Raw genomic sequence first — 26587 nt, 5'->3', positions numbered from 1 at the left:
CCGGAAAAGCGCTGGGTTACCGCCGATCCGCGGCTGCGTCATCGCCGGGGCGCGGGGCCCTGCGGTGCGGGGCCCTGCCTGCCGGCGGCCAGCGGCTTCGTGACCGGTGATCCGCGAGCGGACCCGTCAGTACACCCGGGCGTGCAGGCCGATAAATAAACTTTATTTTTTTACGGCATTTCTCACACGTCATAAAATGCTTCATCGGTTAAACACGCGACCGCTGGACTTCGGCACGGCGATCCAAGCAACAGCGTTGTAAAACGTGAGGTAAAGCCGGCCGCCGGTGGGCGCGCGGCGGCTGGCGTCGCCGTTCCCGGGGGGGTGCAGGTGGCATGGCGGCCGCCGGCCTGGCCCCGGGCCCGCTGACGGCCAGACCGCTTCACCGACCGATGGTGGCGGTGCCGGTACGGCGCAGGAACGTTTGCAACAGGGTTATAAATTAGGTGAGGTCTGTTGTTGGTTCCTGCTGCTGAGAAAACGGGTGACTTCGGTGCAGGATCAGGCAGGCTCCTTTTGGGCTGTACTAGCCTTTGCTCCAGCAAAAGCAGCTTTAAACGAGCTTGAGTTCTCCATTCCAGTCATTGTCAGTAGATTCCTTTCTTGACCAAATTCCCCAAATCCCACTTTGTTTTTCTCTCTCTACAGGAAAACAATCATATAAAGCAGTTTTCAACGTCTTTATCTCTCCCCACTGAGGCTATAAATAGGAGAGGAATCTGGTGAGACATCTGTCTAGAAATCTCATCTTCCGAGCTATCCATCTGAAATTTTGTGCTGGAGAGTCACAAATCCTTAAAAACAGCATTGCTTTAAAAATACAATGATACTTTGCTTGCTGTGGTGGTGTTTTGGTTTGGGTTTTTTTTTCAGATGGCAAGGGCAGTTGGGTCAGCTAATTCTGCAGTCTGTTACACTAGTTTAGTTTCTATATGATCAATCAGCATCTTAGTCTTATTGGCCAAAAATCTAGAGAAATTACCTGATCTGCTCAGATGAAAAACAACTTAGAAAAATCATTTCTAAAATCTGAGATGCTAATTTTCTTTTAGTCCAAGTAATGTAAACATTTAAGGAAGTGCGAGTCTTTGATTACAGTAGACCTTCACATGTGAGTGAAGTTACACAGATGCTGTGTCTGCACGATCCAGAGTCTTGTTCTGCTTTGGTCCGCTCCGTTGGCCTTCCGTATCATTCAATAGTCTTCGCTGGATCCTATCACCAGTTTACACTGCTTTGTAAATCCATCTTTTTGAAGTGAATATGTTCCAAAACACAACAAAAATGTATCCCTCCTTAGGATAAAATATCTATTCCCATTTTTAGTTTCCATCCTGTTGTAAGTTAACTGAAAGTGCTTAGCTGCTGGTACTTCTATGTTCTTCTTTACTTTAAAACTTTAGTTGATGAAGAACGTGCAAGTAGTGCCTGAGCTGCAAATATCATGCAACAGCTTTTGATGTATTTATTTTGACGGAAACCTTACTGGGATGAGCACTCACGGCGTATCAGAAGGACTTCACAAATCTGCAACGCCAAATCTGTAAAACGTATCTAAATATTCCATGCTGGTGGTGGATTTCTTGGTCCTTTAGGTTTTGAAAATCGATTTGCAAAGCCTAGGAAGAAATTTATTTTTTTTTAATGCAACAAATCCGTATGTTATAGATGTTGATTATGTAATTCCTTAAGATAATACGGTGTTTGAAAATACTTGTAATTTCAGTTCTTTCCCAGACTTTAAGATATGGTAGACTTAGCAACATCCTGTAGTTGTAAGTCAGCTGGTGCAAAAGCAGTCTATCAATGTGTCTATATGACAAATACTGTCATTATAGCATGAATATCACGATAACCAGATTTTTATGCCTAATCTAATAAATGACTACTCTCTAGTAGAAGAATTTAAAATGGAAAACATGGTATTTCTCCTCTGCCGTGTTACACAACATAAGGCAGCAGCCTAGTGGCAGTGCTACAGCTTTGTCTTTGTCTTCTGCTGTCTCTGTTGCCACATAAAGGCTTTCAGATACAGGAAAGCCAAATACACGCTTCAGACTCTTCACACACCGAGAAACATTTGTCAGAGTAGGTTTCAGGGTTTGTGTTTTCCATCCTTACCTGTTCTTTAAACAGTTTGTGAATAAAGTTGTAAATGTGTAAAATATAATAAGCATTATTTGTCGTGTTTGTAATTTGTTAGCATTCAGCCTGGTAGCTGCATTTAGACTTTCAAAAAACAGGTACTTCCTACACCAAAACACAAAGAGAAAAACATACCGAAGTTAAGGAAAGACCTCGAGTGGTTTAACGGGGCAGATTCTGATGGTTTTGTCAGTGAAGATGGACTACGGATGCCTAGAAATAAAACATTAGACTGAAGCAGTTAGTCACTATGGTAAGTCCCTGAAGAGCTGGACTCGGTCACACCTACAGGAAGACACGTACTGCCACATGCACGATGACACTGGGCACGGGTGCTGTTTCAGCACAAGACAAAGTTAAGTACTTTCCCCACTAGCAGAGCTTGAATGCCACACAGTTTTAACGACTCAGAGCAGGGAGCCAGTGTACTACTGCAGCGCAATCCACGGGGAAAATGTTTGCTCAGAAGTGCTTTAAACAGTTTTTAGCAGTCCTGTTTTCAAGATAAGCATTTTAATTTTAGATCAAAAGGAACTTAATGAGAAACTCCTTATTTATGCTCGAAATAGCCTGGGCAAAATCCAGAATAGGGCTCGCATTCCCCACAGCACCCCTATCCCCCATTTTTAGAGTATGATGTCCCACAACACTGGTTTGAATGACCTGAAGAATTTGTTAATTTGGGTACACTGGAGCTGTCCCCAAGGCACCCAAAGGGCATTACAAGGGCACCACAGCATCCTTATGATACTCCTAAAACACGTATTACTATCCAGATGAGATGGTACTCAGCTAGCCAGTGCAGCTCTGTATGTCCTACTCCATTTCACATTTGACAAATTCAGGTTCTTGAAAATTCAATCCCACATATTTCTTCAGATACTTGCTTAAAGCCGTCAGGAAGATGCACATTAGCCTGAAAGACTTACTCTTTCTCACATTTTTCAGTATTTTCAAGCTCTGTAGAAAAAAAAAGGAAGAAGGCGGCTTGTTGGAAAAAAATGTAGCAAGCAGTAAATCAGCTACTACGATAAAGGGAATTCACTGATAAATATACATGTATCGCATAAGAAGTATCGTGCCTAGCAGCTGAGACTGAAATGCAGGCTTCTGCTATTCACTTTGTCTCTGGCTTTTTGCTGGCCAGCCCGAATGCCTCCAGTTTGTATTATTCTTGCTGTTTTCCTCTAATGCTTTTCTGCTCAACCATAACATCCCGAAGTACAGTTGCTCATGAGGATAATTAACTAGGGCCACAACAAGAGGAGACTGGTGATGAGCAGAGTCTGTCCTACACGGGAACTCAGACTCCACTCGAGCAGCTTTTTCCAAGAGGAACTGGCGCTTCAGGTGGACGGAGTGCCGAGGCGTAACCATTGACACGGGTATGGCTGTGTTACTCTGTTCCTAGGGCAGACAGTGGTTTTGTTTGCAGTTCTACAACAGAACATTTTCATTAGTCGTGTTTCCTTGCCCTCAGTATGAGTGGTCTCAAAGCAGGCAATTTTCACAAGGTTAGCAGTGAGAAAGTAGCAATAGCTGTAGCTAGAACGACCTCTTGTTCTCTCCCCCTCCGTTCTCAATAGCTTTTGTTTTGTGTTGTTTTTTACCTTGCTTCTCCTGAAGCATTTCGTAGGCTCTTTTGACAATGTTTCAGAAGCATTGTTCTCCAAGCCCGGAGGACTCACAGAATTTCTTGCAGCAGGCTGCAGACCTGGGAACATACATCAGAACATTTTCAGTGGTCATTCAAGAATCCTCCTGCTTTTTTTCTAAGTAAGTGCTTTGTTGTTGCTTTTCATTTCCTCTAAGGCAGCAGTTCTAGAAATTTCCAGCAGGTCCCCTAGTTGCGTTTACTTTCTTTGTATCTGCTGAGCTCCCCTGAAGCACTACCGTGGGTAATGCTTTGAACAAGTGGGCCGCAATCTCCTCAGCTACCTACAGGTTTAGGTGTAACTACAAAATCTCAGTTACATGCTGAGAAAATAACTCATCACTTACTTGCTGGATCAGCAAGAAAAAATGACTCTGGGGTTCTTTCAGGAAGCGGGGGAGGAGAGTTAGAGCGATCCCGGGTTGTCTCTAAGAAAGCAAAGATAAAAGAGTTGGTTAGCTAGCTTTAAATATATATAAATATATGTATCAGTTCACTGGGAGGTCCACAGCACTCTAACCGGCACATGTCAATCATCTCAAAGGAAACACACAACATGCAGCAAAAGATGTGACAGCCCTCAGCCTGAGGAGGCTGCAAGGAACATCATCGTGTACCGGGTGAGGGAGGAGCTGGTTAGGAAATATAAAACTACCGGTTCATTTGGTTGCAAAACTGTCTAGCTCTGTTTAGAACTATTTAGTTGCAGAACTATTTAGCAACACAAAATTTCCGTTGGACTGAGCACAGATCCTAAAGACATTTACTAAACACGGTAAAGCGGCTTCAGTAAAAAGCAGACCTTATTTCCAAAGATAGTTTATCTCAGCATTAAACTTATACCTGTTTGTGGTCTCTGAAGCTTCACACTCTGGAAACAAAAAACAAGGAAAGTATTTGAAATTCCCACAACCAAATGTCATTCTCTTGCACACAAGCAAGCCAGAGAAGATGAGGAAATGATGTTACGTGCAAACACCCTCCCCCACACACCTCCATGCTCATGTAATGGAAGGTAGACTTACGCCTTACTGTTTCACTTTACAAAGCTATAACTCAACTATGGGATGATCAAGAGATGCCTAAATTGTGTTCAGCTCCTGCCTGTTCCACAGAGCGGTGTGAACCTCAGCGGACCGCTAACTTCCCATCTTCATTATCCTTCTCTAAAAGAGGGACAATATTTTTACTACCTTGTTTGGGATTTAGGACCCCAAAAAATAATGTTTGGAGTAAAGTAGACGTTGACAAGGAGGAGCCTGACTGAGATCACATCTTCCTCCCAGTCCTGAACCCTGAAATAATTTCTGGAAAGTACACAGTGCCAAAACTAGGGTCTTCCTCACAGAAGGAAACATGATAAGGAAATTGGCATAGTGGTAGTGCTGGAGAAGACATAAAAAGCCACCTACTTACCTTATGTGGTCTCAGCCTCACTGAGTCATTAAACACCTCTGAGTGAGACTCACCACTCCACTCCAAAGAGGTTCCAATATTTGTGTTTCTGGCTGGAAGCTGAAAATCAGAAGTGGCCAGAGGAAATTGTCCTAGAAACAATTGAACACAAGAGAGGTCATTTCTCATCCCAGGCAGGCAGAGGAAAGGCACTGCCGGATGCTACGATACCACACAAACATGGGAAGAGCCCTCAGAGCACTTCTCAGCCCCTGCTTTGTTAAATGCACTTACCAGATTCACTGGCCACGATAAAGGACTCGGGGGTTCGCTCGGGCAGGGGCGGAGGATCGTCATCATCTGGCTGTGGCAGGGTGGCTAATTGGGGAGACATGGACAGATTACCTGCGTGGCACGACACAGCAGGAGAACCCCAGACCTTTGTAGAGACTCCGAGAGCTGACTGCTCTTGCCCAACCGCACACCAGAGATGACGGTTAACGCCTCTAAACTGTAGTTAAAAATCCAAACAGTCCTCGGCACCAATTCACTTGCCGCTAGCTACGCGGCCCCAAGGGCAGACTGCCAGCAGTGTCGGCAGCAGAATTCCCATTGCACAGGGGAAAATGGTGAGCGTACCCCCAGCACAGAGCCAAGGTCACAGCTGGCGGTAGCCACTGCTGCTTGGCTTGTGCTGCAACTCCCGTAACTTTCCGAGAGTCTCTAGCATCTAGATAATGAGCACACTTCTGTGACACTGAATGCTGAAGGGCCTGAGCCGGACAAAGCTGAGCAAATGCCAAAGCTGCGGACAATGGGAAATGTCCGACTGGGCCAGGACTGACCAGACCAAGGAATAATTCTACCTTCTTCATATGGCGGGTGATGGTTTTAAGGCTATACAGATCTGGGCAAAACACTAACGTTTGAAGTCCTGCTTCTCTCAGCCTCAGTGGGATGTGAGTGTCCCCCTGCACGACACCCTGCAGAAAGGAGTGGGTTTTGACCTGGAAACTAGATCCTCAGAGAAAACCATTTCTGGGAGCTTTCTGAATGCTTCTTGGAGCACCCTGTTTTAAGAATTGGTCAGCGCCAATCCCTGCCTTCCTGTGAGAGCCGTACCGAGGTGACACAGTAGTCCAGAGCAGCTGTGTAATGCGAAACCCAAAATCATGCTGTTCTAAAAATGTTGTTTATTTTTATGGGAAAAATTTAAGGCAGGATGAAACAAGTGCAAGGACGAAACCAGTTGCTCCCTCAGGTCCCACGGGAACACAGTCCCGAGGAGCAGCTACAGCCCTGCCTGGACACCAAAGGACAACACTCGCCACTGCCTCCGGCACGCCGCAGTCCAGTGACTGAGCCCAGCTTGTCGCAGTGCTGCGCCACTTACTCGGGGAGGACGTCCTCTCGTCGTTCAGCAGGGGAGCGTGGTGGGACACAGGCCTGGGCGGTGGGGAGCTGGCCACGGCAGGCTGCAGTAGGGCACTCGCAGCGCAAGAAGGGAGAAGTGCATCCTGCCCCTCCACAAAGCACTCAGCAAACACTGGGGACACGGGGTCATCTGAGGAGAGCGAAGAGAAGTAGGGGTCTTCTGCTGAGCAGAAGTAAGGGTAAGGACATTGCCCACGGTTCCTGCGGCGTGGGGGGCTGTCCGCTTCTCGGCTCGAGTGGTTCAGCTCAACAGGGGAAAATCCATCCTGCTGCTTCACCTGAAAGCTTGAGTAGCAGGCGTTTGGCAACTGTGAACTCAAAACAGGCTTTGCATCCCCTCCATCCCATTCCCAGCCTTCTCCCCGCTGCGCCAGCACAAAAGGGGTCGATGCAGTCCGTGTCAGAGGTGCCCTGCCACGAGGCCCTCTCCTGCCTGCTCTCTTCGGTTCCAGGTTCAGAAGCAGCTGCTCAGGAGAGATGCTGTTGAACTCCAGACTGCGGTGTTTCTGAAGAGCGTCCCCAGAACCCCACTTCTCAGCGGCAGCTGCCGTTCTGCAGTTGATGTAGTTCAAAGTGCCAAAGGAGATCGCCTGTCTGATGGGAGGGACTCCACGACCAGAGCTGTCGGGTACTCCCGTGGCAGACGACGATGTCAGGGATGCTTTGCTTTGTACCACCGGAGGAAGATGTTGACGCACATCCTGCTCCTCTTGCTCTGAGCTGCAATAAAGCACTGTGATGTGAAGTCAAAGCCATCTAGTACTCAGAAATCTCTGTTAGCCTACTAACAAGGCCCCACAACATTGCTCCTACGAGCAGATCCAGGAACGTAGAGCCCGGTTCAGCCTCAAGCAAGGAGCGCAGGGAAGGCCTGTGCACCCTGGTGCCCCATTTGAACCCCATTAAATGGTGAACAGAGGAGGCCCCTTTACGCAGGTAAACTACACCCTCAGGGCAGACTATACCAAAAAGCAAAATTATTTACAGAAAGCAGACACTGCAAACCAAAACATGCCCGCAGAAAGGACCCACCACCCTCTGAAGCTGCCCGTGTCGGGAAGCTAGGCTCCTCAGGCTTGCTGTTCCTACAGCAAGAGGCACTGGGGTGGCACGTGCAGACGAAAGATGGGGGCGGGGGGGGGCACCCTGCAGGGTGCACAGCTCCAGGCAGAGGGCTGAGATGAACCGGCACTGGGGTGCCTCCGCGTGCGTGAGCCTTTTTTTATACTGCCCTGCGACGTGTTTTCAGTTCGTATGTGAAACACTGCGTAAGCACAACATGAAACAGACCCAGGGGCAGAAGAGGGGGACAGGTAATGGCATGCAGGGAAGAGGCTGAGACTCCATCTCAGAGACACATCAGTGAGAAGAGCAGGAATTATGTTAGGAACAAAAGTGAGAGTCAAAGTGGGACTCAAGAGAGGCTGCAGATCCTGCTGACAAATGAAATGCAACGTTCAAACAGAACTGTGTCACAAAGCTCACATTAAAAAGTGCATCTTCCTGAAATCGTATGGGTGACTGAAAATACTAACCCAGGGGATACTTGTGCTATGGCCTTACCAGGTTAGTAATCTCAGAGAATAAATATCTTCCACTGAAGTCCGAAGTGGCTCGGCTACAGGATGCGTTGTTTGTACCTAGTGAAAGAAAAGGTTAGAAAACAAGAGTGAGGAGGAAGAAAGCAAAGAACACAAACGTGCTATTTCAGGAGGTGGAATTTGTGCCAACTACTTTTAATTATTAATGCAGTTTGGAAATGACAAACACCAACTTGAAAACACCAAGTTCAAGCTGAAAACTGAGGACAGAACCTCCTGAACAGCAATTCCTGACAGCACCTTTTTGAAATGAGAGTACAGCAAGCCGTACAACCATCCAGCTGTTCCCAACACCTGCAAAACAGCCTGTGCAGACAGCTCTGCCTTCAGGACCCCACGCGGGCATTCAGCCTGGCAAGTCGGGCGCTGGTTTCATTCCTGACACTTCAGCACATGACCACCCCCCACGCTCTGCAAAGTGCTTTCAGAGGGCAGCGAGGTTTAGGTGGGCGAGAGGTTTGGCCAGGAGCTACAAAACCACATCCGGACTTGAACCGTTTTCTGCACTTTGTGTCAACCTAGTCTTGCGTCTCCTTTGCTTACAGACTGTCCACAACACATAGAAAGAGGCTCTTTCCAGCTCTTTTCTCACTCAGCTCTGGCTTGGTACATCCTGCAAATCCTATGGCAAAACTGAGGCATGAGTCCCATCACAGGATCCTGTTCCCAAGTCTTTAGACAAAAGCTTCTGACAAAATAAGCTAACGGTAACCTTTCAGCCTTTGCCTAAGAACGGCAATGCATTTACTTCAGCCAGATTGCAAACAGCTACACAGGAAAGGTAAGGTTTGTGCCAGCAGTCACAGAAGAACAGCAAGAGCAGAGAGAAGCTTAACCATGGATGTTTTGGATGTTCCTGTTTATCTGCAACTTCATACCAAGACCACATTGTTTTTCCTTGGAGGTGTATCAGATTTGAAAGACTTTGACATGTTTTTTCACAAGATATTTTAGCCTACTCTCTCCCACAGGCAGGCTGTAATGCTGATTACCTCACTAAAATACCACCATGTTGCAGACTAACACTTTTAGCCATACCGCCTTGTGCACCCAAGCTTCCCGACCTAGACAAAAAGTCATTCTGTTGCTTGCAAGCACTCCATGAAGACAAGTTTCACTGGCACGTCCACATGGAAATCAGCCGCTACTGTAGAAAGTTGGTGCTTTTCTATTCACTCATTACATTAAACAATTATAAAAGTTCCTAAAAATATAGGAAATGGTTTTGAGACTGAAGAAAATTTAGCTGTCGCTTGGGGCCAAATCCTGTGATAAGCATTGCACGTTGTCGTGGTTTAACCCCAGCCGGCAACAAAGCCCCACGCAGCCGCTCGCTCACTCCCCCCGGTGGGATGGGGGAGAGAATCAGAAGGGTAAAAGTGAGAAAACCGATGTGTCGAGATAAAGACAGTTTAATAGGTAAAGCAGAAGCTGTGCGCGCAAGCAAAGCAAAATAAGGAATTCATTCACTGCTTCCCCTCGGCAGGCAGGCGTTCAGCCATCTCTGGGAAAGCAGGGCTCCATCACACGTAACGGTGACTTGGGAAGACAAACGCCATCACTCCGAACGTCCCCTCCTTCCTCTCCCAGCTTCATATGCTGAGCATGACACCATATGGTCTGGAATATCGCTTTGGGCAGTCGGGGTCAGCTGTCCCGGCTGTGTCCCCTCCCAGCTCCTTGTGCACCCCCAGCCTGCTCGCTGGTGGGGTGGGACGAGGAGCAGAAAAGGCCTCGACTCTGTGTAAGCACTGCTCAGCAGTAACTAAAACATCCCTGTGTTATCCACACTGTTTTCAGCACAAATCCAAAACATAACCCCATACCAGCTACTGTGAAGAAAATTAACTCTACCCCAGCCAAAACCAGCACACATGTTCAGGGAAACAGGTGGACTCTCACAGGTTAACTTGAGAAGAGGCTCAGTTTGGGCATCAAGGGTAGCAGAAAACATGGGGGTTCATTCCAGGTCTGCAGAGGAGACCTCTGCAGTGGGAATCTAGGTTAGAGCTGGCATGCCCAAGGCTGCAAGAGGCGGTGTGTGTATCCTGGGGACTTTTACCTGTGAAGCAGCAGAATCTTCCTGGGCATCGAGTGCTTTAATCTGCCTCTTGAAGAGCTCAATCACCGCATCATAAACCAGCTCATACTGCTCCTGTGTTCCAGACAAACAAAACAGACATGAGAGCCGGCTCCTGCAGTACTTGTAAATGGTGACCTGTTATCCAAACCAAGCATCAGCCCCTGAGAGACGCTGCCACTTTCCGGTCCATTGGCAGGGTAAATTCTCAGAAGAGGTAGAAGCCACAACTTTCAAAGGGTTCATACTGAAGCATTTGGGTTTTTTTCGGGTACACAAACAACACTGTTCTGCATTGAGCTTCCTCTTCAGCCTATCTCAGCTGAGAAGAGTTCCCACTTTATTTCCTGGACGGTCCCTTGTTTCACAGTGTAAGCGCTGATAAATCAGCCTGCAAGCACTAAGCTATTCCAGCTGTCTACAAGGAAACGGTCAGCTACTAAATTCATTTCTGCAAAATCATTCTTCTGTTCAGAAAAGGGACCTTACAGAACATCTACATGCCCTGGTTCCCAGCAGCACAACCGCGCTGTGTTTCCTCCCTGTGAACCCTCCTGGGGAAAAGCTGAGGTCCCAGCATGGAGAGTATACCAGTTGGCGAAATTTCCCGAACATACCTTGGTCTGCACTATGGAAGGCCTTTGCGTGCGCATTTCCTGGATCAGACTAAAAATACTGAAGTTCACTGGAACAATCTTGCAAGAAAGAGAAAAGACGAGAAATTACAGACAGGTCTAATTCCAAGCAGCTTCTAAGTCGCGACGCAGTTTAGAGCAGTGTCCGAAATTCAGGCCTGCTATTGCAAGAGTTTTTAACAAAGGACCTGCTTAAAGTGCTATTTTTTATTATGAACCAGCTTGCCTCCTCCCTCCTGTCTTGCACTCCACAGAAAATACCCTTTTTATAACAGCATTGGTAACAGCTGAGAACAGGACGAAGGACAAGACACTGATTTCCCAGATCAATGGGTTCAGGGTTGCTGCGGTACAGAAAGCAGCCACTCCTCCAAGTCCCAGCAACCTGCCGCAAGGCCAGGGATGACTGCACATACGTTTTTATTGACGAGTCAGAGTAAAGCAAGGTGTTAGTTTGGAAACACTGGATTTCTGATGCTTCACTGCAGAGAGACAAATATAGACAGTTGTCCTGGTTTCGGCTGGGATAGAGTTAATTTTCCTCTTAGTAGCTGGTACAGTGCTGTGTTTTGGATTTAGTGTGAGAATAATGTTGATAACACTCCGATGTTTTAGTTGTTGCTAAGTAGCGCTTATCTTAAGCCAAGGACTTTTCAGTTTCCCATGCTCTGCCAGCAAGCAGGTGTGCAAGAAGCTGGGAGGGAGCAGAGCCGGGGTGGCTGACCTGAACTAGCCAAAGGGGTATTCCATACCATGGAACGTCATGCCCAGTGTATAAACTGGGGGGAGTTGGCCGGGAGGGGCGGATCGCTGCTTGGGCATCGCTCAGCGGGTGGTGAGCAATTGCATTGTGCATCACTTGTCTTTTCTTGGGGTTTAGTTCTCTCTTTTTTTGTTATATTCCTTTTCATTACAATTATTATTATTACTATTATATTTTTATTATTATTCATTAGTATTATATTTTATTTTACTTTATAGTTATTAAACTGTTCTTATCTCAACCCACGAGTTTTACTTTTTTTTCCCCTATCCTTCTCCCCATCCCACTGGGAGGGGGGAGGGCTGAGCGAGGGGCTGCGTGGTGCTTGGCTGCTGGCTGGGGTTAAACCACGACAACAGTAAAGTCGTACTGAAGACTGAAGGACAGCGCAGAGCCAAGCTCCGTGATCTGAAGGTCCTGCCAGAGGGAGCAATGGGAGGAAGGATTCTGCCCCATCGGTACAAGCATCGGGGGCTATTTGCATCGGGATGGGGAGGGGAGCAATGGCAACGGACAGTGCACGGATGATGCAGAGCCTAAAGAGAGAGAAGCAGCACAAACTGGGAATGGGCTATCAGCGGTTTGGCCACCGCCGTTCTCCAGTCAGGCTGCGGGGAGTTCCCATTCATGGCTGTCACCTGAAATACATCTGCATGCAGTCAGAGCGGGGTGAAAGGGAGAGTGAGGGGAGAGAGAAGGCGAGGGAGAGACAGAGAGATGCAGCGCTGCTGCACGCAGGCACTGTTCAAAGACAGAGACTGGGCTGACACTCACTCCGTCCTTCAGCAGCTTCTGGGTGTAGTCGATGGCACAGATGACTCCTGTTCTCCCGCAGCCAGCACTGCAATGAGAGTCACAGCAGGGTTGCTAGCAGAGGTCAGAGGATGGGCACGCTGTATTTTCTGACAAGGATATTTGAAAAAGACCCACAGCCTCCTGTGACCCTCCCATCCCACACCGCAGAGGGTGCAGACCCGCATGGTGGCCCTGCTGCTCCTGCTGCAGCTTCACCCGCCCCACGTACGGCTGCGCCTGCCCACAGCTCTGCTGCAGGCTGCGAGGCACACCTCGTGCTCCTGCGAACGGTTCTCAGTCTTCCTGTGGTGACCAGCCCACACGTGGACATGCCCAGTGTTGGTGGTCTCTTAAATACACGTGCTATTGCTGGCCTGCTGCTACCTGTCTCCTTTCCTGCCACCCGGCCGTGCTAGCTGTCCTCAGAGGACACCTTTGCCTTAGAACTTCCTACGAGAGGAACTTGGCTGCAGGCTTGTGCCGGCTGCCACCCCCACTGCGGCCGCTCAGGAAGCGAGAGTGCGGGGGGCCGGGGGGCCAGGGGGCCGGCAGCCCTTCCCTGCCGGTGGCCGGCTCACCCACCTGCAGTGGATGCAGATGGGGACGCTGTCGTCCGGCTGGTAGCAGCGAATCTCGTCAACGAGCTCCAGGATGGGGTCAATGGATGAGGGGACGTCATGGTCCGGCCAGTTTTTATAGTGGAACTGGTGGATGGTGCGGATTTCCTGCAAGAGGAGAAGAGCGCTGGCAGGGTCCGGGGCTGGCCTGCACCACCGAGGGGATGCTGCTGCAGCTTCCCTGGGCGCAGACTGGGACGCCGGCAAGGCAAGGGGAAGCTGGCGTGCTGCAGACGTCTCCAGTTCCCATCTGCAGCGGTAGGCAAAGGTTAGAGGTGCAGTTTGCAGCTGTTCTTGCTACAAAAGAAGCATTGCCATTTTATGACATTCTTGATGTTACCTGTTGGGCTCGCTTACCCAGGGTCTGATTTGCCACAACTGACAAACAGCTTCAGAAATAGAGGTTCGAGTTAATTAATTTTTTACTCTCTTTGTTCCTTCAGCTACTGTCAAATCTAAAATAGCAGGCTGAGCAGAGTAAAATTTTCTGCACAAAGTGTGCCGTATTTTGGTATATTATTGATATAATAAAGCTAGCCAAGATGCATTTCCTGCCTTGACCTTTCCTACTTACCCCGTCCAGGGTCACCTTTAAAGTCCTAATCACATACTCATTTTTCTTCTCTTCAGCTTCCTGCAGAACAAGAAGTTAGAGTCATATTTTCTGCGGATGACATGGGTTCCCAGCACACGTGATGTGACGGGGTGCTCGCGGCAGCTGTACTCACACAGGCGACGGAGAAAGGACCACACTGCAGGGGAGAGCCGCCCGCCTCTGCCCAGTACCGCTCACATTTCTTCTGTTGCAAGAAGCAGGACATGTTTGGTTATTCACCACCAGCCCACCCGCACTGTCTCCTGTCTCACTCTGCCGGACAAAGCTCGTGCTGGGAGGAGGCCCGGCTCTTGCTGCTGGCCAGCTCCAGCCCCCCCTTCCCTGGACCCCTCGTTGCCGGTTTTCCCCTTCCAAAGAGGCTGGCTACACTACTGGAAACGGTTTAAGAATCTGCAGCTGGAGACTCAGGAAACAGCTCGTATCAAACAGAAACTCGCTGTCACTAATGAGATGTAATAAAATTCTGCATCTCTCCACCCTGCCCTGGCACTGTCACGACAGAGGCCATCTCTGACACGTTACTCACCTTTCCCATTTCGAACTCCATACAAGCCATGACCACAATCTGCAGAAAGAAGATTCATTAGAAAAGTCTGAACACAAGTTTCTTACCCAGGCAGCAAAATCAATCTCATCACTTGTGGGTGCTTCTCAGCAATGAGCAAGTCCTGTGGGCTGCCTTCCCCAGAGTCCCAGACTGCTAGGCAAATCAAAGTCAGGACATCATCCACAGCCCGGGCACGAGGACCTTTCCCACTCAGAGCCCAAACACAGAGACAGCCACGAGCAGACTCCTGTCTCAGCACGAGTGTGGAGGAGGCTCACGGGAAGGATGCGGGGCATACACGACATCTGGAGTAAAACCCTGACACTCCCACTGTCTGCTTAGTCAAAAAGGACTTCTGGCTGGCTGTACGGACAACTTTTCTTTTTTAAAAAAAAGAAAGGCATATAAATCTGCACCTTACCAGGACTTCATACTCCCAAATCATCCTCCAAAAGTCAATGACAGTAGTGGGGAGAGGACCCTGCGTTGCAATGTATGCTCTTGGCCCATAGACGCCCTAAAACAGCACTCAGATCAGACATGGAGACATATTTGCATAGTTCACTAGCAGAAACAAAGTCATCCCTCTTTCTGAATCTTAATTCTATCCAATGAGCCCATTAAGGACATAGAAGGGCTTTTATATAGTTAAAATTTAGGCACCTAAATCAAATTAAGCAACCAGAAACCAATGGCATGCAAACCTCCCAAAGGCAGACCCAAGCCAGGGAGCTGGGCTTGAGGTGAGGTCTGCTCCCAGAGACCACCAGTTCTTGCAGTGCATTTGGGAGCTTGGAGGTGATGTTGCAACAGCTGATCCAGCTCTGCAGTGTGCAGCTTGGCACATCCGTGGCTGTTGGCCAAAGAACGAACAGTGATCCCCTTGTGAAGGTCTGTTCTTCTGCGGACAGGTTACACAGAATGAAGGAAACCTTCTATCCATCTATCTATCAGAGAAGGGTTGTGAGGACAGGAGAGTCCCAAAACATATGGAGCTCCTGATGGAGAACCAGCCCGCGTTGACCTGCCCTGTTGCTCGCCGCTGCAGTGGGTCTCAGCTGTGCTGCAGTGCAAGGCTTCCTGCCTGTGCACTGGTTTCGGGCAAGGCGATTCTGGCCACAGCCAATTTTGCACCGCTGTCACCCACCCAAGGCAGTAACACCCACAAAGAAGTCAGGGCTGTGAGCCACAAACTGTTCCACCACCCACCCCAACATGAGCACATGTCCGTTGGCCTGCAGCCTGGTGCCTCTGTGCTGCACGGGATGTTTTTGAAGGGCTCGCTGATTGTACACATCTTCTTTACATCAGTTATCCTTGAGCATAGCCCAGAAACTACTGCATAGTCCTTTCACTCACCAGAGCCACAGGACCTGCTCCTCCTGGCACAACTCAACCAGGCAGCACTAACAGCTGCTACAAACACCTTTGCATGGCAAAACACCATGAAAGAAGCAATACCTTGATGAAGTTGGCATTGATGTAATGAGAATCTGCATCTGATGTAATCAGGGACAGCTCCACTCTGCTGTGGTCAACTGCAGGCACAAAAGCAGAAGCAGCAGCAGTTACTGTTTGTCTTTCATGGTAGCTGAGCTCCTCAGACTGCAGTACAAGGTGCTTTGGAGGAGCACATACATCAAAGCACTCATCCCAGAGCAGATGAGTGGCTGTGCAAGCAGCTAATGCCTCCTCCTGCACCTACCGATAGCCCTGCATGGAATTGCCATTGCCTACACGCGAGCAGCAGACAGGCAAGCTCTCTTTCAGAGTGGTGGTGAGGGCCTAAGCAAGAGCTGCAGATGCTGCCACTACCCCAGCGCAACGCCAATCGCGTCCTCTGACCATAGAGCAAGCCAAGCCTAAAATCACGCTGCACTCCGACTTACAGGCTCAAATGAGGTCTGTGGGTTTAGATTTTTTTTGTTTTTCAAGCTAGAATGGATGAAAGGGACAGTCTGCTCTGATCCTAGGACAGACTGTCCTTTGGAGACTACTGCATCAAGCCAGGACACGCCACAACAGTTTTTGCCTGTGGTCTGCTTTGTACATCATGGAGACATCTTTGCCCAAAGCCATTCTCTACAAGGCCTTGGAAAACAAGTGGTTGCAATGCTACCCAGAAAGCTTGCAAGGATAACCGTTAGAGGATGTGTTTCCTACTGAATAGAAGTTCTTCTGTCTGTACAAAATATGTGCCAAAGTCTTCCCGAGCATGCACTGCAACAGTCAAAGATAAAGCCTTAAATCTGAACAGCAGAATTCAAGGCCAACTGACAGCCAGTGATATGCTCACGTGCAAGCAACTGTGCAGGCAGATACTGGAGGAAGAGAACAGGCTCGAGCTAGAAAAAAAAAAAAAGCTGAATAGGAACATTTGCCATTTCCAACCTACAGGGTAGGATGTCCTTGTATCTGTTCTTCTTGATGTTCTCTGGTTGCTCAGATGCTGCTGTAGGGTAGATTTTATCCGATCTGTACTTTGTTGACTGCCTTTTCAGCTTCTGTGATAAAAGAATGGAACAAATTACAGCAGATGTGCTACATACAACACATGACTAGAGTACGTGTGAAGGTCTCTAGGGGTCAGGTTCACTACCACAAACCAAGGTCTGCACCATTAATTCTTTCCTGAGTGGCTTTTCTCAAGGTACTCAGAGCAAGAATAGAGACAGAAGCCACCTTAGAGCCCCAGCACAGGCTTCTGAAGAATGGAAAGTGTGTGCTGAGGCAGTGCCCACACCAGGCTCGGGCACGTAGGCTTCTGAAGTGAAATGATGTGTTTATACAGCACATAAAGCACCGCCCTCACAAATAAGTGAGACACAGGGGAATCATTCTCAGTAAATGGCACCCAGATAAGAGGAGTAACAACGTTAAACCACCTTTAACAAATGATATCAGAAGAGACAGATAAATCAATTGATTTTTCTCACTTCGGTAAAGATGCTCCCATCTGTAGCTGCAAACAGCAATGCTCAAGCCACTAAAGGAGCAGAAGCAACTGGAGCAAAGTAGCTACATGCACTGATGAAAGAGAAAGGAGAAGGAGTCCTAGGATAGAGCCTTAGGGGTATGAATCTCTCGTCTCTTTCATTTCCAGGATAAAGCTGCAGCACTCCTGGAGAGTTCAAGCATCTTTTTCCTGCCAAAGCATAGAATTTTATTTCACTGACATCAGCTTCTAAGTAACACACACTGCTCGTTACCATCAGCTTCGAAAGCACCATTCTTGCTGTATTGTTTTCTTTCACAATTTTTTGTCTACCGAACCACTTTTCTTGACACCAAGGGGTGCTTTTTATTTAAAACAAAAGGCCATTTCTCTAGTAAGTGTCTCTACGGTTTGACACTCCGAGGGGCAAGTCTCCCCTTCCCACCACCCTGGAGCCATACCTGCACAGCCCTCCTCCTGGACATCACTGCTGGGGTCCAGAGAATCGGGCTGCGCAGGAGAGCCCTCAGGATCGTGTGCCTTTATGGGAGAAAGGTGTGCAGGAGTGAAGAGCAAAGGGAAGGGACCACGGGCACACCTGAGCTGCAAGGTGAGAGGGTTTCCCATGCCCGGTGTGCACCTCATGGTGACCCGCCTGAGCTGCTAACAGAAAGTGGGAACGGCGGTTCAGCCGCTCACGGCACGGGGAAAAACAGCCTGCCGGCCTCGGGGTCGCCGAACCAAAATAGTGCCGTGGTCAAAGGGGTTAGGGCTGAGGAGGCAGCAGTCCCTCCCGCTGGTACTGGCAAAGCCCTCCCCGGCGTGCCCGAGGGCTCGGGGGCTGCAGCTCTGGCATGACAGCACGTGAGCAGGAATCGCAGGAGTCCTGATGGTTTCGGGGCCCTGATTCTTGGGTGCTCACCGTAAATCGCTTTGGGAGTCAGCTCACTGGTGACCTTCCCACGGGAGCTCATAAGCGTCTGCGCTTCAGCTCTCCCAAAAGTTCTCATCCAGTTTTGAGAATCCTGTCCCCTGTCCTCCTTGCTGCAGACCCGACGTGCCAGCAGCTGCAGGAGAGCTGCAAAACTCGCCTTGACTCCAGCCTGCTCTAGATGAGCAGCCGCTAGGACACGACAGCCGTCAGGGCCGGCATGCATTAAGCTACAGAATGGTGATATCTGCCAAAAGGCCACATCAGGAGCTGGAGGACTTTGTAGCTTGTACGTACTTGACCAAGCCAAGCAGCCCCTCAGCAATACCACAGATAAAAGGTGTATACAGCAACGTGTATCTCATCTCCGCAGTATTTCTGTGCACAAATATTCCAATTCAGATCCAAGTCAGAGTTGCTGGTTTTTAACATCAAACTGCAGTTTTTAAACCCTAAATTCTGCTGCTCTCCAGCCACAATACCACAGGAGTCACATCTCACTGACCTGGATGGAATGAGTCAGGAAGAAGGTACAGGAGGCCCAGGACAGTCCACATGTCCAGCCTCTATTAATCAAGAATATGGGAGCAGGCACAGTGTAATAGAAGTTGTGGGAGCAGGATGGCTTTTGTAGACTACACCTCCCAGTAACCTCCTGAGCTCTTCTGGTGTTGGTCGCATCCTCCCCCTGCCTCCTTCCAGTGCAACCCCAACTTCCAGGGTAAGCTTTCATGGAAGGGGCATCACTTAGTGCTGAAGCCAGTCTTCTCGTAGCCAAGGCTCTGAATCGCCTTACTTTTCTGTCCCTGCATAAACTGACATAAAACTGCTTGAGAAATGCCTACATATGAGAAAGCAAGCAAGAGCAGTAAGGATCAAACTCTGGCTGTGAGACTGCACAAACAGAAAAAGGGGACTCTAAAAAAAAAAAAAACCTGATCATTTACAGTAACACCACCACAATTTGCATGTACAAATGCTTGTTCACACAAAGAGAGGGGAGGCGTTAGGATGGAGAAATAGCATCGAACATTTCTACCAAGTTTGAAAATGCAAGCCATCGCAATTGCCTGTTAAGGCTTCTGCACTTGCAAAAGTGGCCAGCAACTCAGGCCATCCTGGGAAGATCTCTTCGCAGTACAAGAGGAAACACAGCCTCGACCACTTCTACCTGCCATGTTGGTCAGAAAATTAACTGTACATTTGGCTGCTAGAACTAGCCCGTGCACCAGGGCTCGACAGCCTGCTGCCTCGCACAGCACAGTACAACCCCAGCACAGCAGCGAAAGGGGGAAATTCAGCAGCCTGTGACAGCACTTTGTTCCATGGAACAACAGACTGTCACTGCAGGCTCAGATTAATCACTTCCCTCCAACCCAGACGCCTGGAAACCAAGCACTAAGCTTTTCCCAAGTGTTTGAAGTGCCAGTCTTCACTGGTACGACAAAGCAGGGCTGGATCTCGTGGGGACTCCTAAGTAACCCCTGCACCTTCCCCAGAGACCACTGCCTGCTGCAGCCCTTGCCCGGGGGGTAGCTCAGGGCCAGTGGTTATTCCGGCGTTTGAGACATCTCAGATCTTACAGATGTATCAGTTTTACTCTTCCCTATGTCTGCGAAAGCTGGGCAATGCCTTTGCTTCTCAGAGCAGCCCAGACAGCCTGCCAGAGCAGCCTTTTCCAGCTGACACATCAACAGCCATCGCCAGCTATCAGCTTTAACTGTGAGACAGTGGATTGCCATCTAAGACTCACCCTGCCACCCAAACAAATAAAAAGATGTCAGAGAGCTCACAGATCGGGGCACTGCACGGATCTCAACCAGCTAGACGCTGCAGAACACAGGGGAAGGTGGGAGCCATCAGCATTTTTTGCTAGTTTTGCCTTGAGGGAACAAGAAATTAATTTCCAGGAGGGGCCAGAAGCAGTGCTGGACGTAGAGCACATGCACGCAGTGCGAACGGATGCACGAGCCCTTCCACGTAACCTAGCGCAGCGCTGGAGGCCGGAGAAATGGCCCGTCCAGCTGCTCCGATCACTGTCTCCTCACGCCTGGGCCAAGGTGCCCCGTGCCGATGAGAGGCGGAACAGTCTCGGGTCCACAGGGCATTTCTCTGAACACCCGCTCCCTGCTCCGCAGATGGTACGGGGCAGGGTGGGGGCTTTCTGTTGAAATGAAAAAAGGAAAAGCTACGTCAAGCAGCAACTGGAGATCCCTGACAGGAACACGTGTATCACAGATATATTACAGATTGCAATGGGGAGAAGGGGCAGTGGCTCCATATTCCTCACTATACCCCGAGTTGTATTACCAGGCGAAGTGAAACTGTGTCTTGACAAGTGCATTCACAAAGTACAAAACAGGAAGCACTCGGGCAATTATTTAACAAGCAAATGGTTTTACTTTGAATGCAAACTATTAAATTACTCTTCTGTCTTTACATTCCCTTTACCACAGTTAACTCCTGCGTCTCTTTCTGCTGTAAAATTCATAGAAAATCTTATTGTCACATGCAAATCACATCCCCATTTGAGAAGTGACTGAGCGGTTCCCTTTAAAATCAACTGAAACACAGAGCCGTGCCTTAAGCAAACTTACCAAAAACTCGTCTACAAACTCTTCTCGGTTGACCTTCTTGCCTTGGGCTCTTTCCAGGTTTTGCAGCAGAATCTCCCTTTGGTCCATGTTGCCGGAGACCGAGCACGACTGGCCTGCCAAACCTGGGAATGGACATGTCAAGTGCGTGCCGCAGCGGAAAGCGCCAGCCCGGAGAGCGCTCGCGGCAGGCTGTGGTTTACTGACTTCATCACAAGTCTCAAAGGAAATTAGTACGTAACAGATATCGTGGTCAAATAACAAAACAAAAACACACAACCTGGGGCCCTAGCGCCTCCTTTTAAAACCAGACGCACTCGACGCGCGCCTCGCAGCAGCACTGAGCTGGGCAGGAGCCTCGTGGCAGGAGCAGGGCTGCCCCACGTCCCCCGGGCGCCTCCAGCGTGCCCAGCTGTTTCCCCGTGCACTGTGCCACGAAGGTGGTCAGACGTTGGAGACCAGAGCCAAGCACCCCAACATCTGACTTCTCTAAGCGCCACGGCCAGCCGTCACCAGCAGCACGGCCCTGCCGGGCCACGGTCCGGAGGGGTGAGCCCGGGGGGGCAGCAGCTGAGCACGCGTGCCCACGGGCGGCTGCGCGTCACTGCCGGGCGGCCGGGGGGAAGGCTTCGGACTTGGAATGTGCTGCGACCAGAAGAGTCCCTAAAACAGCACGCAGAATCCACGGTTCCCCTTCACACTTATAACTTTGCCTGTTTGCCACATTAACTGCAAAATATTTTGAAAGAATACTTCAGGCAGATGCTGAGCACCTGAACCTGGCTTGCACGCGTTACTGCCCTGAACTGCGCGACCGCTTCTGAACAGAGAAAACCTATCGACGTGCTTCAGGTCAACTCTTCCAGCCACAATTCCCCATGTCTGGTAGCTTGTGCCAGAAGAGAGGGTCAAATCTGACTCCAGTAGACTACAGAAATCAAATTAATTATGCCAGCCTAATTCACCTCACTCATTCTCAGTAACGCTTACAGGTACTCTAAAAAAACCCATAGGACAAAGTAGAGGTCATTCCAAAGTGGGAAGAGGATGCAGAGAGCAAAGTTCTCGAAGGCCATCCATTTTCTCTGCTTGCAGAAGTAGGGAAAACTAAACAAAACTAAACTAAAAACAACCCCCCAAAACCCAAAAAAAGGTATGGGAATCACAACCTTGATCTTTCCAATATCTCACATTTTGCACAAAGACTTCAGACTAGCTGTACCAAGTCTATTTCTCTTTCTGATTGTAACTAAAGTCATTAAATGTGTTCCCCCTTTGTGTTTTCTTGCAGACCAGGTACAGAATAGCTACAAGATTTCTGTATCCAGTTGCTAAAAGGCAAAGGGCTGCTGATCACTCTGAAAGAGCCATCAGTTTTAGTTTAAAATAATGTCAAATGTTAATTTTGCAAAAATAAGTGTTTGAATCACCTGAGAGGAACCGAGAGATCTTTAGAATAACTAATGGAAACATGTTTTGAAACAAATATTCACCTGATGAGTCTGCAGCACTAAGCACTAACCTAGAAACCTTGAATAAGAGTGAAGCCCACTTTTATGGCTAAATGTAAGAGAAACACAAGAAGAAAAACAAATTAATAACAACAAACATTTATTAATTTTTGCTTGTAGTGATACAGAATCTCTTTTACACGTTGCTTATGTGTAGAGTTCTGCTTGCAGTCTCTGGAAGAAATACAACAGCATTTCTCTTTTCTTTTCCAATGAAAAGCCCAGCTTCACCTTCTGGAAAGTAGTACAGCCCTTTCTCTCAATTGTCCAAGTTCTCCTGAAAACAAACAAAAAACCCCATGCGTGTGTGTTTTAGAGAAAGGATTCAAGGCAGGTTTAAAGGAACTGGCAGGAAGAGAAGGACATGGGATGGAGGGATGAGTGACTCGCTTCCCACTGCAACCCTCTCCTGGACCGATTTCATCCCTTCCCCTGGTAAAACGCACCAAGTGGGGTCTGTAAAGCTGCGTGAGCAGGACGGCACTTTTTGTATGGCCCATCCTTCATTATTCTGATTTTCATCTAAGGGAGCGAGCTGAGCTCCCAAGATGCTGAGATAAGGAATTAAACCCTGAGACAGAGAAGCAGATGGGAAGTTTGATGCTGACTCCAGTAAGACTTCACCGAGGTGTTTAGCAAAGCCATGCTCGCACAGCTATACGCAGAGTTAGCTGGTGCGCATGTCTTGGGGGACACACTGGTATCACTGACAAGCCGAGCGAGGCAGGTGGGAGAGGTGAGAGACACAAAGAAGAGCCATAAATGCCCAGGCAAACATCACCGCCACCTTCGCATCCTTACCCATCCGCCGCAGGCCTCAATGTAGTTTCTCACTTGAGAATTTCCATTAATCACTTCTGTGAGTTGGTTGGGAAGCACGGCAGCTTGGACTTTCTTAGCAACATACATTAGCAATTTCACAGAAACAGAGAGAAAAGCTCTCTCGTACACCAGCTCGGGGTTCTGGTCACTCCAGCTCCTGCTGAGAGAGTCCACGGCAGCCCCAAACTTCTCCATCTGCAAGCATCAAGAGAGCAGTTTGAGCTTCTTTTTAAATGACAGTGTGATAAGTAAGTCTTGGCTCAAACCCCAACATTCGGTTAAATTCCTGTATTTGCTGCTTCTACCCACGCCTCGAGCAGGTGACCCCGCAGCTTCCTGGTGACACCCATACAGCATAGGACAGTCAAGGCAGGGCTCTCCTCTACTGTTGCTTGTACAAGCGTGGTTGAAGGACTGGGGAGGACAGCCGGTTGCCTAACCAGAACTGCAACGAACCTGAAGCTAGAACTGCCTGCAGCTAGAACTGCCTGCAGCACTCGTGCCAGAAGTGTGCGGGCACGAGTGCTCTGGCCGCAGGGCAGGCTGGAGCCAGATCACCTGCAGCAGGCTGGAGAACCCGCTCTGCTCCTCTCACCACGGTCTTCCTCCTTTCCTCCTCTACACACTAGCTGCCCCCACCAACTCCAGACCGCAGAGCATCTCCTGCAACGACAGGCCTGCCCAGGCGGCTCCAGCGCTTCTCAGGTGATAAAAAGCAGCTCCGTTGGAAGAGAGGAGGAGAAAAGGCAGCTCCCACAGCGCCTTGTCCGGCTTCTGTCCTGGTGGCTTGCACGCCGCCCGCGGCACAGAAATGAAGGGAGGCTGCGGGGTGTCGTGCCCCTTCCCCTCAGACCCCCCTGAATCCTGCAGCGTTAAGCCGTGCTGCTCCCCAGACTTTTCCTATTCTCCAACGCAAGGCGACACAAGGCTGGCCTACGGACAAGGAGCCGGGCAGGCCAGGCAGGACACGGTGCGCTTTACCTTTCCCTTGAGCACTTCAGCAAGGGCCTCTGAGGAAATCCTTTCAAAATCCAGGTTGCACTGGTCCCCCATCCGCCGCAGGCGACTGGCGACCACGACTGGGTCAAACCTGGTCGGAGGCTCTCCCGCAGACTGCACAGGCTCTAGAGCAGAGAGCGCAGGGCGAGGGGTTTCAGCGTAACGCATTACAGGCGGAGAAGGAGAACCCGCGCTGACAGCCCAGCCTCTTTAGCTGCCTACTGCGTCCAAAACGCTGCCTTCAACGGGCGCTACGGTAGTTACTGCCTCAAGCACTCGGGAGGTTAATGCAGGGTAGACCTCTGACAAGACACATGAGGAAATGTGAAACCAAAGTCCCTAAGAAATGTCATACAGCCACTCAAGTGTTCATTGATTTACAGGGACCAAGGGGCTCTGTACCATGGGTTTGTCCAGGTCTCTTTCCTCCCACCTCGGTTGCTTCGTTGTCAAGTCTCAGTTCATCCCCACTCCCGTTTCTCCAAGGGCATCCCTAAGGCCTCTCTTTTACCACTCTGGGTTCCGGCAGCTCCTTCCTCCCAGGCTGCCAGAAGCAAGCAAGGAAGGTCAGAGTTGCTGGGAAGCATCTCATCTCTCTCTTCTGGCTGCAGTGACACAGCAGCATCGATGGGATGGCAAAGTCCTGCTTGCATTCCCCCAGCATTTCGAGGCTGCAGATCATCGTGTGCAGTCTTCAGAGAATTTAGATATTATACTCAAGGGCTCTTCTGGGCAAGTGCAAATTGCAACGTTTCAAAGTCTCATAGTGACCCAAATTTGGGAAGGCTTTCACAAAGGAGCAAAAGGCATACTTCACAAATTTCAAGTATATAAAACCATTAGAACTTCTTAGCTAAATTACTTAAGGGGAGGGCGGGGGAGCGCCTCAGTTAAAGCATTTTTCCCTTAAAGCATCCTGAGGGGAAAAAAAAACCCAACGGATTATTATTTATTGTTTCTGAATATTACCAAAACAAGGTTCAGCCAGAAGGAGCTACCCGACACTGAAATTTTCAGCAAAACCATTTCCACATTTGACAGTCATAAGGAACTGAAAGTAGACTCTTTCGACACAAAGCTGTGGGCAACTTTATCTGGAGGCACCGCTTCCTGATCCAAGCCCCCTTCCTCATCCAGCCACTAATTCCAGCTCAGCTCATCTCGTTCAGGTGCCGGCAGCCCTGGGCAGAAGCCTGCGTCTCCCGGGCTCTGGGGCAGTTTCACAGCGCTCAGGACAGCAGAGGCAGAGGCACCGGCGTCTAATCCAGGAGAGGGAAATGAGCAATATGCTAACGCAGACTTTTTCTTTAGGCAAAATGACAGACTTCCATGAAGCTTTTGAGAAATGGACTTTGCTTGCTATCGGGTGTCAGCAAGATCCCGGTGTCTCTTGGGACATTTCAACTGGTTTGTTGCCAAGAAAATAATGGGAAAAGCAACATGAATACAGGCAAAATTTTGGTTTCTTGCAGCATTTCCCAGCAAACCAAAGTAGCCCAAATGATATTGGGGGTGTGGGAAGCAAAGACCACATTCTGTCTTACATGTTAAAGCGACTGTTTTTATCCAACAAGCAATATGAGCTTTCTTCTTGATAATGAATGACAGTTAAAACTTGTCCCTGTTGGCTTGGAGCAACTCAGGACCTGCGGACCCGTGCGGGGCACGGCAGCCAGCAGCACCTTCCCTGCCGCACTGCCCGCTGCCAGCGCCTGCAGCCCCGAGGAGTGGAAAGCGGGGTGGCCGTCCTTCACAGCCCCCGCTGCCCGGCCCTGCCAAGGCAGACTGCAGCTGTGGGCTGCCCGGCATTCAAACTTTACCTTGCTCTAACTTTTCCCCCAAAACAGAGATAGCTTGGAAGTCATCACAAGCCTGCATTTTAGGAAACCCAACAACCCCAAGGTACAGCCTCCTTCCTTTAAGTGTTCAGTCAAAATGCTCCTCTATCATCTGCAGCAAAGAAACCGTTTTTTCCTCCCACAACAGGCCTTACCTCCCAAGTCTGTCTCCAGGCTCCGGCAGTCAGTGTCATCTTCACCTAGGAGGTCGGAGAACAAGGCTTCCACAACGCACGCTGTCTGCTCCTCGAAGGTTGCCATTGCAGCGCGTCTCCCCACTGCAGCGTGGGCAGGGACGCCGCTGCAGCTGCTCTTCTTTGCAGGTGAGCTTTGCCTCCAGATTTTGGCTTCCTTTTCCCAGAGCTGCACAGGTTCGTCCTTCTGGGAAGAGTATGACCCCAGACTCCTCCCTCCCCAGGGCAGCACAACATGCCGATTATTTGCTCTCTTAACTGTCGTCATGCAAGCTATGGGCGTGGTTTAGTTTCAAAATAACTAATTTCTGTTAAGATCAACTGAAATAAATATATCAAAGACTGCTGACCTGTTCATTCATCAAGAAAGGGGTCTGGATAAAAGGCTAGAAGCTCAAAGTCCCATCCCAGACAAAGACTAGACTTGATCTAGCCACAGCGGAGGACATGATAGCTTGCCAACAAGCTATCAACTATTTTT

At 49.2% G+C, this 26587-nt stretch overlaps 2 protein-coding genes across 2 annotated transcripts; both read right to left on the bottom strand.

Annotated features, from left to right (window-relative positions):
• Positions 1 to 1554: 1554 nt before the first annotated feature.
• PTPN22 (protein tyrosine phosphatase non-receptor type 22) lies at positions 1555 to 20832 on the bottom strand. The gene is made up of 21 exons (XM_050911332.1): positions 20746 to 20832; positions 16678 to 16786; positions 15744 to 15820; positions 14704 to 14799; positions 14262 to 14300; positions 13848 to 13919; positions 13694 to 13753; positions 13085 to 13227; positions 12482 to 12548; positions 10927 to 11004; positions 10292 to 10384; positions 8192 to 8268; positions 6588 to 7348; positions 5489 to 5572; positions 5216 to 5346; positions 4643 to 4670; positions 4147 to 4227; positions 3756 to 3859; positions 3075 to 3105; positions 2281 to 2358; positions 1555 to 1619 (listed from the first exon to the last, which is right to left on the bottom strand). The coding sequence occupies exons 1-21, from the start codon at positions 20830 to 20832 to the stop codon at positions 1555 to 1557; spliced, it is 2361 nt and encodes a 786-aa protein (XP_050767289.1).
• A 1525-nt stretch (positions 20833 to 22357) lies between these two features.
• Positions 22358 to 26202, bottom strand: BCL2L15 (BCL2 like 15). The gene is made up of 4 exons (XM_050911528.1): positions 26068 to 26202; positions 24057 to 24199; positions 23055 to 23270; positions 22358 to 22530 (listed from the first exon to the last, which is right to left on the bottom strand). The coding sequence occupies exons 1-4, from the start codon at positions 26171 to 26173 to the stop codon at positions 22513 to 22515; spliced, it is 483 nt and encodes a 160-aa protein (XP_050767485.1). The 5' UTR covers positions 26174 to 26202; the 3' UTR covers positions 22358 to 22512.
• Positions 26203 to 26587: the final 385 nt, after the last annotated feature.

This window comes from Gymnogyps californianus, chromosome 27, assembly GCF_018139145.2.
Source record: "Gymnogyps californianus isolate 813 chromosome 27, ASM1813914v2, whole genome shotgun sequence".
Classification (NCBI taxonomy): Eukaryota; Metazoa; Chordata; class Aves; order Accipitriformes; family Cathartidae; genus Gymnogyps; species Gymnogyps californianus.
The sequence above is the reverse complement of the archived record's forward strand: the minus strand, read 5'-3'. Positions and strand labels throughout refer to the sequence as shown.

Excerpts from the sequence above, each read along its gene's own strand:
- BCL2L15 (XM_050911528.1), bottom strand. The coding sequence starts at position 26,173 with ATGGCAACCTTCGAGGAGCAGACAGCGTGCGTTGTGGAAGCCTTGTTC. Across the intron at positions 24,200-26,067 it reads CCTGGAGACAGACTTGGGAG|AGCCTGTGCAGTCTGCGGGA; the intron begins GTAAGGCCTGTT and ends TCTCTGCTCTAG. Across the intron at positions 23,271-24,056 it reads CTGAAGTGCTCAAGGGAAAG|ATGGAGAAGTTTGGGGCTGC; the intron begins GTAAAGCGCACC and ends TGATGCTTGCAG.
- PTPN22 (XM_050911332.1), bottom strand. The coding sequence starts at position 20,832 with ATGGACCAAAGGGAGATTCTGCTGCAAAACCTGGAAAGAGCCCAAGGC. Across the intron at positions 13,920-14,261 it reads TGGAGTTCGAAATGGGAAAG|AAGAAATGTGAGCGGTACTG; the intron begins GTGAGTAACGTG and ends TTCTTGCAACAG. Across the intron at positions 2,359-3,074 it reads ACTGAAAAATGTGAGAAAGA|GCATCCGTAGTCCATCTTCA; the intron begins GTAAGTCTTTCA and ends TTTTATTTCTAG.